Here is a 12,535-nt window from a genome sequence, read left to right as displayed (position 1 = left end):
AGAGACTGAGGTTACTGCTGGGACTAGTATTCTCTGGCAAGGACTTGTGAAGGAGTTTCACATCTCTTGATCCAATTGTCTATTTGGAACTGATTACTGCAGATCTGCATTTTCCTCGGGAACAGGTTTCAATCAGTATTAGTATGGACTGCTGTGACTGGTGAGGATGAGAAAAAGAGAAAACATTTTTCAGTTGCAAAGGATTTCAGATTTATTTGTTACTCTCTTCCATAGGGAGAGGGGAGGGACTGGAGGAGAGTTAGAAAAGAATGAAACCAGAATTGAGTACCCAGTTTATCAGAACCTTGCAGGTTGCACCTTTCTTCTCAAAAATCGGTTCTCCATTTGAAAATTCAGCAGGATGGATTCTAGAAGCCCTTATTATTTTATTCTGTTTACACTCCCATAGACAGATGCTATGCAGCTCTAAGTTTTGCTGTTCCTTGCCTCAGCTTCCCTTCTGGATCATGGGACAGACCCAAGAACTGCATATGATATAGCTCAGAATTTTAATCCCTTTACTCTCAACCTCTGTAAAAATTACCAGGCAATGTATTTCATAGTTTACCACATTACTGTGCACTATGTGGAACTATGATTTCTCACAAATCTGGCATACCAAGTGATGTCCATTTCCAACTGAGTGATAACCTCTCACACTGTGCTGATAGTCTTTGTGGCCTTTGTTATGTCTTTACCAGTTTGCTGAGTTCCCAGTCACGAATAAAGCCTGCTGATGGCACTGGAGAATTGTCTGATATTTTTAGTTAGTGGAGAAGAGCTTCAGATTTTTGTAGTCTGTCCAAACTATTATACCAGCTCCACTCTGCATTACCATAACTTTCCCTCCCCTGATCTACTCCTAGTGTATGATGCCAGCCATATTTAAACATCACCAGCTATTTACCTCTGCTTTCAAATCATGGCAAGATTCTCATTTTGTTGATGGAATGGAACACGTAATATCTACTCTCTAGGCTCAGTAAGTCTTCAAGGAGCATTTTGCCATTTCCTTTTCTTACAGTGACCACCCCTCTGAATCCCCTCAGAACCCTTTCAGAATTTGAGTCCGGTGAAATAAGGTGACTTAAGGCATCACACTTCAACTGGTTCAAGCTGATTCAAATGAACTTTCATGAGCTGGATGCTGTTAAGAATCTTTTTCTGGTGACCAACCAGGGTGATTCCAATACGCTGGAGATCTCTGCAAAAGAATAGAGGGTGTAGAAAGTGTTAAAATGGTTTTACTATTCTGAACAGACCCAGTTTCTTTCCCTATAAATCCATATTGATATATGTGGTTATCCATGTCTGGGAAACAGTTTAAAAATATTTCTGCTTTTTCTTGGCAAATGTTTTGGTAGAGAACGTGTGGGCAGAACTTGATTAGGTTATGATTTTTTAAAAGAAGCATTTTTCTGGCTCCTATACTCTATGTAACCCTTCATAAAATCACAGAATCTTAAAATGATTTGAGTTGAAGGAGACTATAAAGATCTTCCAGTTCCAACCCAGCTGATATGGGTAGGGTTGCTATTGACTAGATCAAGTTGCCGCATCCAGCCTGGCTCTGAATGTCTCCAGGGATGGGGCATTCAATAACTTCTCTGAGCAACCTGTTTCAGTTCCTCACCACCCTTTGTAAAAAATGTATTGTCCTATCATTGAATCATCACAGAATCACAGAATAGTTTGGGTTGGAGGGGATGTTTAAGATCACCTAGTTCTGACTTCTAACAAACATAAATCTCCCTCTTTTAGATTTGGAACTATTCACCGTTGCCCTGTGGCTATTGGATCATGCAAAGAGAACTTACTTAAAAAAATAAAAATCCAGAATGACTTTTTATGTACTGAAATACTGCAGAGGGGCCTTCCTGGTACCTTCTGTTCTTCAGACCAAACAAACTCTGCTCCCTCAGCACTTCTTCATAGCAGGTGTTTCTATCTTCTAATCATCTTCATGGTCTCCTTTGGACTCACTCCAACAGTTCTGTGCCTTTCCTGTGCAGACAGCTCCAGGCCTAGATGCAGTAATCCAGATTAGGCCTCATGATGGTGGAGAAGAATTGGGACCATCTCTTCCCTCTCCCTGCTGACCACCCCTTTTGATGCTGACCAGCACACAGTTGGTCTTTCAGGCTGTAAGCACACACCTCTGGCTTTTCACCCACCAGAATTATGAAGTCCTTCTTGCAGGACTGTTCTTAGTGAAGTCTTCTCTAAGTCTGTACACATATCTGGGATTGCCCTGAACAATGAGGGCAATCACCTTATATTTGGCTTTCTTGAACCTCATTGGGTTTACATGGGCCTACATCTCATACTTACCCTGGTCTCTTTAGATTGCAACCCTTCCTTCTGCAGTATTTCCTGTTCTCTTCCCAAGGTACATATCTTGCTTCCGCTGCTTGTGACTTTCCTTCCTTAAATCTCAATTTGACTAGTTGGTCCATACCAATTTCCTGCCTTCCCTGCTACATTTCTTACACGTGTAAAACAGTTCTTGCACTCTAAGAAAGGTTTCCTTGAAGAGTTATTAGGTTTGCTCAATTCTCCAAGGCCAGTTTCCTAGAGAACCTTTTCTAGTTTTCTCTTCTAAAGTTCAGGGTCCCTGACTTTGCTCTTTGTTGAGTTCCTGTTCCTTGAGATTGTGACCATAAATAAACCGTGGTCACTGAAGCCCAGACCACCTCCAGTCTACCTCTCCTTTAATGATCTCCTCTGCATTGATGAACACCAGGTCCAGTCTGCAAGCGCAAGGCCCCTTGTATCTGACGCAAGGTGTCTTCAACAGGCTCTCCTTGATGAGGTCCACAGTAGATCCTGACTACCTCATATCGTTTATTGGTCCAGTCCCTGATGTTTAATCACAGGCTCTAAGCCTGTTCATGGCTGTTTCTCAGAGGCAGCTCTCTGCAGTCTGTCAGTTTCTTAACAACAGTGGGCAACATTCTCACCTCTCCTCTGAAAATCCTGTAGTCCTTGATCATGAAATTCCAGTTGTGTGATTCATCCCACTGCATCTCCTTGAAAGAAATTACATCATAGTTTTCTAATAGCACTGTGATTTCCAGCTTCTCCTGCTTATTTGCCTTTCTGCTTGCATTGGTGTAGAAGCACTTCATCCAGACTGTTGGCTGCACTACCTTCTTAGAGGAGCCCTTCCTAACTTTTTGGGACAATTCACTTTTTTTTTTTTTTTTTTTTTTTTTCCTGCTGCTTCCTGAAGTGTTGGGTTATTCTCTGGATCTTCTCTGTCACTCAGAAGTGCACACCTTTCTCCCACTGAATCTAGTTTAGAACTTTGCTACCAAGTCCAGCCATCTTGCTGCCCAGAACATTCTTGTCTGAACTGGTCAGCTTTGTCCCATCTGGTATCACAGTATCGTGCGAGTTGGAAGGGACCTCAGAGATCATCGAGTCCAACTCCCAGGATTTGAGCCTTTCTGTGTAGCAGAGCAGCATTTCTGCCACTTGCGCCACAGGGGGATTCGAACTCCGGGCCTCTGGTGTTGCAAGCAGCACCTTATACCACTGCGCCACTGGAGGCACACATTATTATCATTAGGTCCAGTTTCTCAAAGGTGTGTCCAAGATCTTACAACCAGCATCCCTGAGCATGATACCAACCCTGCATCCAGTAATTCATTCGATCCATTTATTTCTTCCTCCAACTGGGAGGACAGAGGATAACACTACCTATGCTCTCAATCCTTTCAACAATTTTCTGAGGGACATGAAGTCTCTTTCTTTTGCTATTTTGGATTCTTCTCATCACAGCCTCATTTGACTCTACTTGAAAAAACAGGAGTGAGTTGTAGTTCTCTGGCTTTACCAGGCACCATAGCCACTTCATGATACTGTGAATCCAGGCCTTCAGCAGACAGCAAAAATCTAGAGAGTGTCTGGACAGTAGATGGATGCTTCAGAGTCTCTTAGGATCTCCAATTACTAACACCCACTGCACTTTTTTGGTGGCACTGATTCTAATTGAGGTGGTTGATTGGACCAACTTTATGCAGTTGCCCTTTCCTGGGTCTTGATCACTACTTATGTAATGTACTTTTCCTTTTTCAGCCCGAGTCTTGTACCTGTTGTGTGGAGGCACATCAGGGGCAAGAGGGAAACATTTCCTTCTGCTCTTAGCAGAGATGACTGTCCAGTCTCCCTTGTCTTGTGTGTCAGTGCAGTCCATCACCTCAGGTTTGAAAGGTAGTCTACTTTCCCCTCTCAGGGATTTAAGGCATGACTGTCACTCGGTCCATGTTGGTAAACAATACCATGCATCAATCTATCTCTTGCTCAGATTCCTGGTTACTACACTGCCTGGTGATTTCTTCATGCAACCTGCTTGAAAATGTCCATCCAGGTGGACACATTTACACCCATGACACCTGCCTCAGCCCTCAAGCTCTAGGGAGATGTCCAGAATCTGGAATTCTTTGAAAATGAAGGTCTGGGCAGCTCTTTCAGCCCTTTGGAGGCCTGTTTAAATACGTAGGTCTGCATGGGAAGGTTGTGGCCTCTCCATTTGGATTTCAGCTGATTGCCTCAGCAAGTGACTGTTAATGGTGGTTATGCTGTGTTTAAACGTACTGCTTCTGTTCCTGATCTTGCCAATGCCTCATCAGCCACTTCCACAAAGTCTGGTGGCTCTCTCCACTTCCCCAGAGTCTCTTCAATTGCAGGAACATCCCCACACACCTTGATCCTCTGGTCCACTGCGGAACATGCCTACTGGAGATGATCACCTGAGAAAGCTGTATATACTTAGTATATAGTGTAGCTAGTTCTACACAAGTGTCTGTGAGCAATTACTGCTAGTGTCAGGTGTCATGAACTTCCTAATATAACATTCTCTCTGTAACACTGATAATATGTTTTGTATTGTACATGGGTTAGTGATTACATATTAGTGTTTATAGAAACAGATTATATATGTACAATGGTATGGAGGACAATCAGAAGTCCTAATAAAGATGCAAAACAGACTTTGCTCTAGATTCTTTCTCCTGTTTTATGCATATATATTCTCCATATAGCTCTTACTCTATTGCTTTCTCCATCGTATACTCTCTGCTTCTGTACTTACTCCAGAGTCATGCGTGATATGACATCAAATGTAATCAGACCAGCCTGGTCAAAGTTCTCCTTGTAATGACCCATCTTGATGGCATCCAACCACTCGTGTGCATTGCTGAGTGAAGGAAAATCTGGAGGGGAGTTGCTCAGGAGAGGCTGAGATGGTCTGCAAAAGAGTCAGCTTCTAAAATTTCCTGTTATCAACATCAGATGACCATGATAAGGTCAGAGTTACGAGAGAGAGAGAGAACAGCACAGCTCGGACAAAACAATTACAATTGTTCTTCACGCTCTGGTTCACAAAGCCCCATCTTAATGTCTTTTTCTAGATTTTTTCTTCCCTCTTCTGCCTAAAAACTATCCACCCAATATAAGCTGTTAATCTTTCCTTCCCATTTTACACTCCCTCAGGAATTATCTCCTTTTTTATCCCCGAATTTCTACTGTCTGGGTCTAAACCCATCATCTGAGTTAAAAGCTGCAGTTTCCAAGGCACAGAGATGAGACCTTGTACCTTTTTACCTTTATGAATAGCTCCATATGTTTTGTTTTTTGCTTTTTTTGGGGATCACAAAGGAACTTGTAAGACAGTGTGTCATTTGGGTTTCAACACACATCAGACAGAAGAAAGCAGTAAAAAATTAAAGAAAACACTGTTTATGAATGGTATGTTCCCTTTTTCCTGACATCTGAATCTGTCCAGAGCAATTCTCTTTCTGTGCTGTTTTTTTAGTAAATCAGGCATTACTTCATGCTTCTTTATAACTGCAGCAAAATCCTCCATGTCAGCATTACGTATCAGCCCGTCAGCTTCCTAATCTTAGCTCCATTTATCTCCCCCCAGAGACTTCTCCTTTGCTAACCTCCTCCCTCTGGTTCCATGAGGTAGCAAAATGCAGATGAGAAAATATGTGATGTAAGCTGCAGTTCTCATTACTTTTAGCTACAGAATTCCTTCCCTCCACAAGATATGGTCTTTTCTTCCTTTAACACCTCTTGTGGTCACAGAGTTTTATATGATCACACAGTACCTTGTATAGCTGCACCAGATCTGTCCCTGCTTTTATCCCCAAAGGTTCCTCAACTAATCAAGATTTCTTTATTGTCACATTCAGCACTCACAACTCCTAATTCATCCTCATCACCCACAAACTGAATCAGGATATACATCTCTTCCAACTGTCCACTCCATTTTTCATTTCTTAATTGGTCTCAGTCTTGGAAGAGAGGATTGGAAAAACACTATAGATATTGATTTACTACCCTCTCTTCCTTATGATGTCTACCAAGAGACCAGCTATATTATTTTGCATTAAATCCTCATCTCACCTGCTTCTCCCAGTGCCAGTGGCTTTGAGAGCAGATGGCTTGCGGATCATTTTATCAAGGGCACTGACTATTTGTTCAAATTTTGGTCTCTGGACTCGCTCCTTCTGCCAGCAGTCAAGCATCAGAAGATGCAAAACAGTTGGGCAGTCTGGGGGTGGTGGCAGGCGATAGTCCTGGTCAATTGCATTAATTACCTGCCAAAAAAGTAGAATAAAGTTTTATTGCAGCTGGGAAAATCAAAGACAGAAAAGCTTCAGTCACTTGGTAGTATATGACTTTCTTCTGCTTGAAGATGCAGAGCAGAGAGGCAGATGTACATTCCCACCACTTCCCCAACTTACATCCTGGTTGGACATATCCCAGTAAGGTCTCTCACCATAGGACATCACCTCCCACATGACAATGCCATAGCTCCAGACATCACTGGAGGAGGTGAACTTGCGATACTGGACAGCTTCAGGGGCAGTCCAACGGATGGGGATTTTGCAACCCTAGAAAGCATCAGAAAGTAATCAGAATGTTAGTGAGATAAGGACTACTTGGGAAAATGACAGCATTGACCAGTCAGATGCCAGTAGAGTGACACAACTCTCAAATGATGTGCCAATTCAGTTTATGCTGTCTTGTAGACATTCATGGTTTAAATTCAAAGTATGTTAAAAGTTTCCACCTTGTTCTACTGAAACCTACAAGTTAAAAAATAAAACAAACCCCATAGAATCATACCCCCTTACTGCTACAAATCTATAATGTAATTCAATTTAAGTTTTATAACTCTTCTGTGAAGCATTTAAGAGGTAGCAGACAGTCAAATCCTCCTGAAAGTCTCAACAATTTGGAAATTGAAAGCCATGACAAATAAAATAGTTGAACACAGTAATTCAGTTGGAAGGGACTTACAAAGAATGAGTCCAACTACATTATCCAGATGCCTCTTAAAAAGAGAATCACAAGATATCAATCACTGTTCCAGTGACTACCTGGCTAAACCTCCCCAAACAGTTTTGAGCTATTGCCACATGTCCTGTTAAAAGAAACAGGACTAAAAGAAACAAAAACTATTAATCCTACTCAGGAAGTTGTAGAGAACAATGAGGTCCCTTTGAGCCTTCTTTCCTCCAAACTAGACAAACCAAGTTCCTTCACTGACTCCTCATAGGACATACTTTCCAAAGGTTTAACCAGCTTTCTTGCAATCCTCTGGATGCATTCAAGTATCTTAACATCCTTATTGAACTGTGTAACCCAGAACTGCACACAGTATTCCAAGAGAGGTTGGACCAATGCTGTATGTGATGGAATAATTACCTCTTTTGACTTGCCAGCTATGCTGTGTTTAATGCATCCCAGAACATGGTTTGTCTTCTTAGTTGCCAGGGTACATTTCTGGCTCATATTGAACCTACTGTCAGCCAGCTTCCCCACACCCCTTCTTGCAGCACTGCTCTCCAGCCAATCTTCCTGTACGGCCTAGAGAGATCATAATGCTTTCTTTTTCTACTTGAATTCCAAGAAGAGTTCCTGGTCTTTTGCTGTGCTCACTTGATTTATGACATAGTGGATATGCCTGCTTCTGTGCTTTTAAAAAGGGGTTCTTAAAAAGTAATCAGTTCCTGTAGACCCCCAGACCCTTAGAAGAAGATTCATAGGGAATTCTGCTAACTTCCTGAGTACTGAAGTTTGTTCTTTTAAAACCAATAACGATAACTTTGCTGACCATTTTTTTTCATTCCACTAAAAATGTTAAAACATTTCATGATCACTTTGGCTAAGAGTCACCAACAATTTCATCTCCCATGATGCCTTCCGTACTCATGAACAAGTATAGGAAGACATGGTTGGTTAACTATTTGTGAAAAGAAGTTATCTTTGATATATTTCAGGAATTTCCCAGACTTAACTTGTCACTACAGTATGATGTTTCCTGTTAATATCAGAGAAGTTGGAATATCCCAAAAGGACAGGGACTAGCAATTCAGAGATTTCTCTTAATTGTCTATTAAATAACTAATCAGTACTGTCATTCTGGTTGTGGGAACTATGATAGAAAACTATGACAGCATCCGCTTTGTTGTGCATACCCCTAATCCTTCTACCCAGAGTCTCTCAAGCAGGCTATCCCTAACTGAAAAAATTCTACAATTAAGCATCTCAATTTCATACACTCCAGCTCCTCCACCTTGTCTGCCCTGCCTCCTGGTCTGTCTCTTCTAGACAGACTATAGTCCTCTATCCCAGTAGTCTTTTGGGGCACTTGTTCTGCCAAATCCTATTATTACCATTGATGTTACAGACCTGGGAACAGACTGAAGTTTTGGGTTTCTCCTGTTTGCTTCTCATAATACGATTGCTGTATAGACATTTCAGACAGCTCCCAAGTCCCATTGGTCCCTGGACCAATGTAAACACTTCCATTAATTGTGTCATTCCTTGCTGCATTCCTGGTGGTTACAAAAGAGATTTCTGGCAAAGACATCAATATTGGAGCTAGACATTGCTATCCTGGACTTGTCTGTTTCTTCCAATATCCTTCTGTGTCAACAGGAGGATTGAGGAAAACACTGCCTAAGCACGTGAATTCTCTAGTAATCATCCAAAGGCCCTTATGATGACCTGAAACTTCCTGAGGCAACATCATACATGAAAGAGAGGTGTTGGTAATAGATGTAATAAACTCTTCATTACTCTAGTGTCATCCCTAATCTGAGTCCTGGGGAGGCAACAAACTTGAAAAGGGTCTGATCTGCAGACAGTCACCTCAGTACTACTCAAGAGTGAATCCTGTATGACCATAACTCACAACATGAACTATCTCAACCTGTAGCTCCAATGACAGATACATTGAGTGACTATCATTAAATCTCTCTTCTTTCCATCTTAACCTCTCTGACATGCAGTTATGACCTGGCAGAGAAAATTTGATTCATGTGCTTTGGTTCTTCAGAATACGTAAATCTAAAACTTGTCTTCCCTCTCAGTGACAGAATTCTTCATTCCTTGCATACTAAATGGTAGTTTCAATACACCTGTTACACTAAAACCACTTTTGTGGAAGGTATAAAGGGCATCAGAACACTATAGGCAATAAGTTCATTTGATGATTGGTCCATATTCAGGCTGATTATCTTTTCTACAGGAAAAAAAATAATTATTTCCTCAAAAGTGGTAGTACAGACTTCAGTCTCCCTTCAGTTCTTTTCAATTTTCTCTAAGAAGCTCATGTAAGGGAAAAGATAAAATCTACGCCAGTTTATGAAGCTTGTCCTCTTTTTGTCCTATTCACCATCATCCCACAAAGAACTTCACTCAGACTCAATTTCACATGGCAGAGGGAATCAGATACTCAAGTTATCATTCTTTGTTAGGAATAGACAGCTTGCAAGGCAGAAGGCTTTACCCTCACCCCACTGGTCCCACTGGCCTCAAGATGAGCTAAAAAGGGTGAACACAGAACAAATTTATAGTGGGCAGCACTTCAGTAGATCACTCCACAGTGGTAACTCACCAGAGCTCCAGTATAAGTGGGATTTGAAGCATCATCTTCCAGAAAGCGGGACAAACCAAAGTCTGACACTTTGCATACAAGGTTACTGTTGACTAAGATGTTACGTGCTGCGAGGTCACGATGCACATAGTTCATGTCTGAAAGGTAGCGCATGCCTGCTGCAATCCCTCGTAGCATTCCCACCAGCTGTAATACACTGAACTGTCCCTCTTTCTGCTGCAAGTGAAGAGGCAAAAACAGGCTTTTATGACCACAGGAAATGAAGCCTATAGGGAAGACTAACAAAGAGAAAGTTAATAAGGCAGATTTATGAAGTTAGAAAACGCGTCAATTTCAGTGGAAATCTAAGGCCCCATGGACAATAAATAAGGAAACTGGGCCCAGGGCACCGAATCTCAAATGAATTCAGACTTTGGTGATGTACTTCTGAAGATAAATCTCATATTGTGGTCATATTTTCCTTCAGCATCCTATGTCTAGTTTCTCATTAACTACTAAGTTGGCTAAGTGAAAGGGAATGTAAAATCTGCTCTTAATGTTTTGAGATTTTTACAATGCGTTCTATTTAATTCATACAGTGGTTTCATGTGCTTTTCAAAATGCATCTGCTGGAGTGCCTGGGCTGAATTACAATCTGCATCAATGAAGGAAGAAATGAAGCATCTATTCTACAGAAATTTCTGTACTTTTATTTTGTTACTGGAAAAAAAATCTGGAGTCTCTTGAGTCCAAAAATAATAACATTTAATTATTGGAAGTTACTTGAAAACATTCAGTGGAATTAAATCTGAACAGCATTCTTTAAAAGGCAAATTTAGAATATGTCCATAGTAAGTCCATGGCCATGTACAAAGATGAATAATTTCATATTGTTGAGTTTGAGAGGTTGAAAACAATGCATCAATGATAGGTGAACTTTTATAATACGGGCTTCAGAAACAATTAGCCTGAAAATTTGCTGTCATTCCTATTGCACATACAGAGGGCTATTGAGGAGTTGTGGAGACAAGGGGAAGAGGAAAGACAGGCAGTTATCATGTATGAGAATGGCACGCAGCAAGACTAAGAGGTAACAGTTGTGGGGGACTCCAATTATGGTACCCTGAGGAAGGAATCCAGTGATCCATTCTCCATGAACTCTGTGATAATCATGACTGGTCGACTTTTGGTGACCACGCCCTCCAGGTGGATGACATTGGGATGCTCAAATTGCCCCATGATGCTGGCCTCGCTCAGGAACTCTCGACGCTGTTCATCAGTATAACCTGACTTCAGGGTTTTAATAGCTACTGTGTATTCACGTTTCCCTGGGTGTTTTAGGCGCCCAAAGCACACCTCTCCAAATTCTCCTGTTAGGAAGGGATGAAACACACCTCAAGTAAGGAAACACAGCGAAGTGTTTAGTCAGGTGCATTAAAACATTCCTATATGGAAGATTCCTGGAACTGCTTGGAAATAACGTTACTTAAGATCATTTAGGTCAGGGTAAAGTTCTTGACGAAGGCTCTGAATTCAGTCAGGTTGGAGACTACTTGTTCAGAGTTCAAATGAGGAAGTCAAATGAATCTTCAAAGGGTGTTTTAAACTTGATTTGGAGAGAGACTTGATGTGTCAGAATTTGGTCCACTTCAGGCTACTAGTGTGCTAAGATAGGACAAGAAGGTTCAAAATCAGAAGAATCTCACACTACCTGATCCAATGACCTCCTCAATTTTGATGAAGGACACATCAATCTCCCTGGCAAACTCTCGAATAGCTTCGTTGGGATCTTCATATGTAGAAGGATCAATGTAATACTTCACTCCCAGTCCTGCAGTGGAGGAGACAGTCCAAAACATCACCAGAATCAGCCCCTGAAGAAAATGGGTTCTACTGAGTCCTGAAAAGATAGGTCTTTGCCATTTCCTGCTCAAAGAGCACTTACCTCGTGTACTGATATACTGCTGCAGGCGGTCTGTGTATGGAGTCTCTCGTCTTTTACTGCAGGATGTAAAGGAAAGGAAAGTCAAAACATGCAGAAGTCTGCCCTAGATATTGCAGTAGGCTTTTCAGTGAAAGACTCAAAACCTTGAATTTAGGTATATATGATAATGTTAAGATCCTCTAAATCTCTTGGCAACGTAACTTGTTTTCTATGTGGTAGTTTTTGTATTACTGTGTGCAACCCCACTATAGACAAGAGAAATGAGATGGAATCAAGCAGTCTACTGAAAAAAGTAAACTGCAGTTTAACTTTACTGTCTTAGAAGTCTTCTTGCTGTTCTTGCTAATTTACATTTTAATTTCATTCAATTACAACAAATTATTATTTTCAATAACAATCTAGTCCATCTCCTGTGAAAAAAACATTCAAAAACATTCTAAGAGCAATCTACTCAAATTACAAATGTTTGATGTATATAAATTTCACTCTTTATTTCCCATTCTTCTCCGTTATTATAGCATATACTTTGACTACTCTTTTCAGCATGGCACCCCAAAACAATCACAAATAACAAGATAGACTGACATCTGTTCCATTATGTGATCTCCATATGTACAGCTTAAAACAGTCTTTATTACTGTAACACTTATTGCAAAGAAGAATCTAAATTCCTGTATCCATAGGTGATTCTC

At 41.0% G+C, this 12,535-nt stretch overlaps 2 protein-coding genes across 6 annotated transcripts in view; both read right to left on the bottom strand.

The window, feature by feature from the left end:
* Positions 1 to 12,535, bottom strand: part of LOC140247952 (uncharacterized) — a 132,796-nt gene that overhangs the window by 86,799 nt on the left and 33,462 nt on the right. The gene's annotated exons all lie outside the window — the stretch shown is intronic.
* Positions 191 to 12,535, bottom strand: part of LOC140247931 (ephrin type-B receptor 5) — a 68,537-nt gene continuing 56,192 nt past the window's right edge. For 4 of the 5 annotated variants that reach the window (XM_072328158.1, XM_072328133.1, XM_072328140.1 and 1 more), the window contains 8 exons: positions 11,844 to 11,899; positions 11,610 to 11,729; positions 11,021 to 11,268; positions 9,920 to 10,135; positions 6,756 to 6,905; positions 6,415 to 6,608; positions 5,096 to 5,251; positions 191 to 1,204 (listed from right to left, as the gene is read on the bottom strand). In XM_072328158.1, the coding sequence (XP_072184259.1) occupies positions 1,096 to 1,204; positions 5,096 to 5,251; positions 6,415 to 6,608; positions 6,756 to 6,905; positions 9,920 to 10,135; positions 11,021 to 11,268; positions 11,610 to 11,729; positions 11,844 to 11,899 (1,249 nt within the window). In that variant the 3' untranslated portion in view covers positions 191 to 1,095. Of the gene's footprint in view, positions 1,205 to 1,817; positions 5,252 to 6,414; positions 6,609 to 6,755; positions 6,906 to 9,919; positions 10,136 to 11,020; positions 11,269 to 11,609; positions 11,730 to 11,843; positions 11,900 to 12,535 lie in introns of all 5 variants that reach the window. The other variant, XR_011902788.1, reaches the window with a different exon arrangement.

This window comes from Excalfactoria chinensis, chromosome 1 (assembly GCF_039878825.1).
Source record: "Excalfactoria chinensis isolate bCotChi1 chromosome 1, bCotChi1.hap2, whole genome shotgun sequence".
Lineage (NCBI taxonomy): Eukaryota > Metazoa > Chordata > Aves > Galliformes > Phasianidae > Excalfactoria > Excalfactoria chinensis.
The sequence above is the reverse complement of the archived record's forward strand: the minus strand, read 5'-3'. Positions and strand labels throughout refer to the sequence as shown.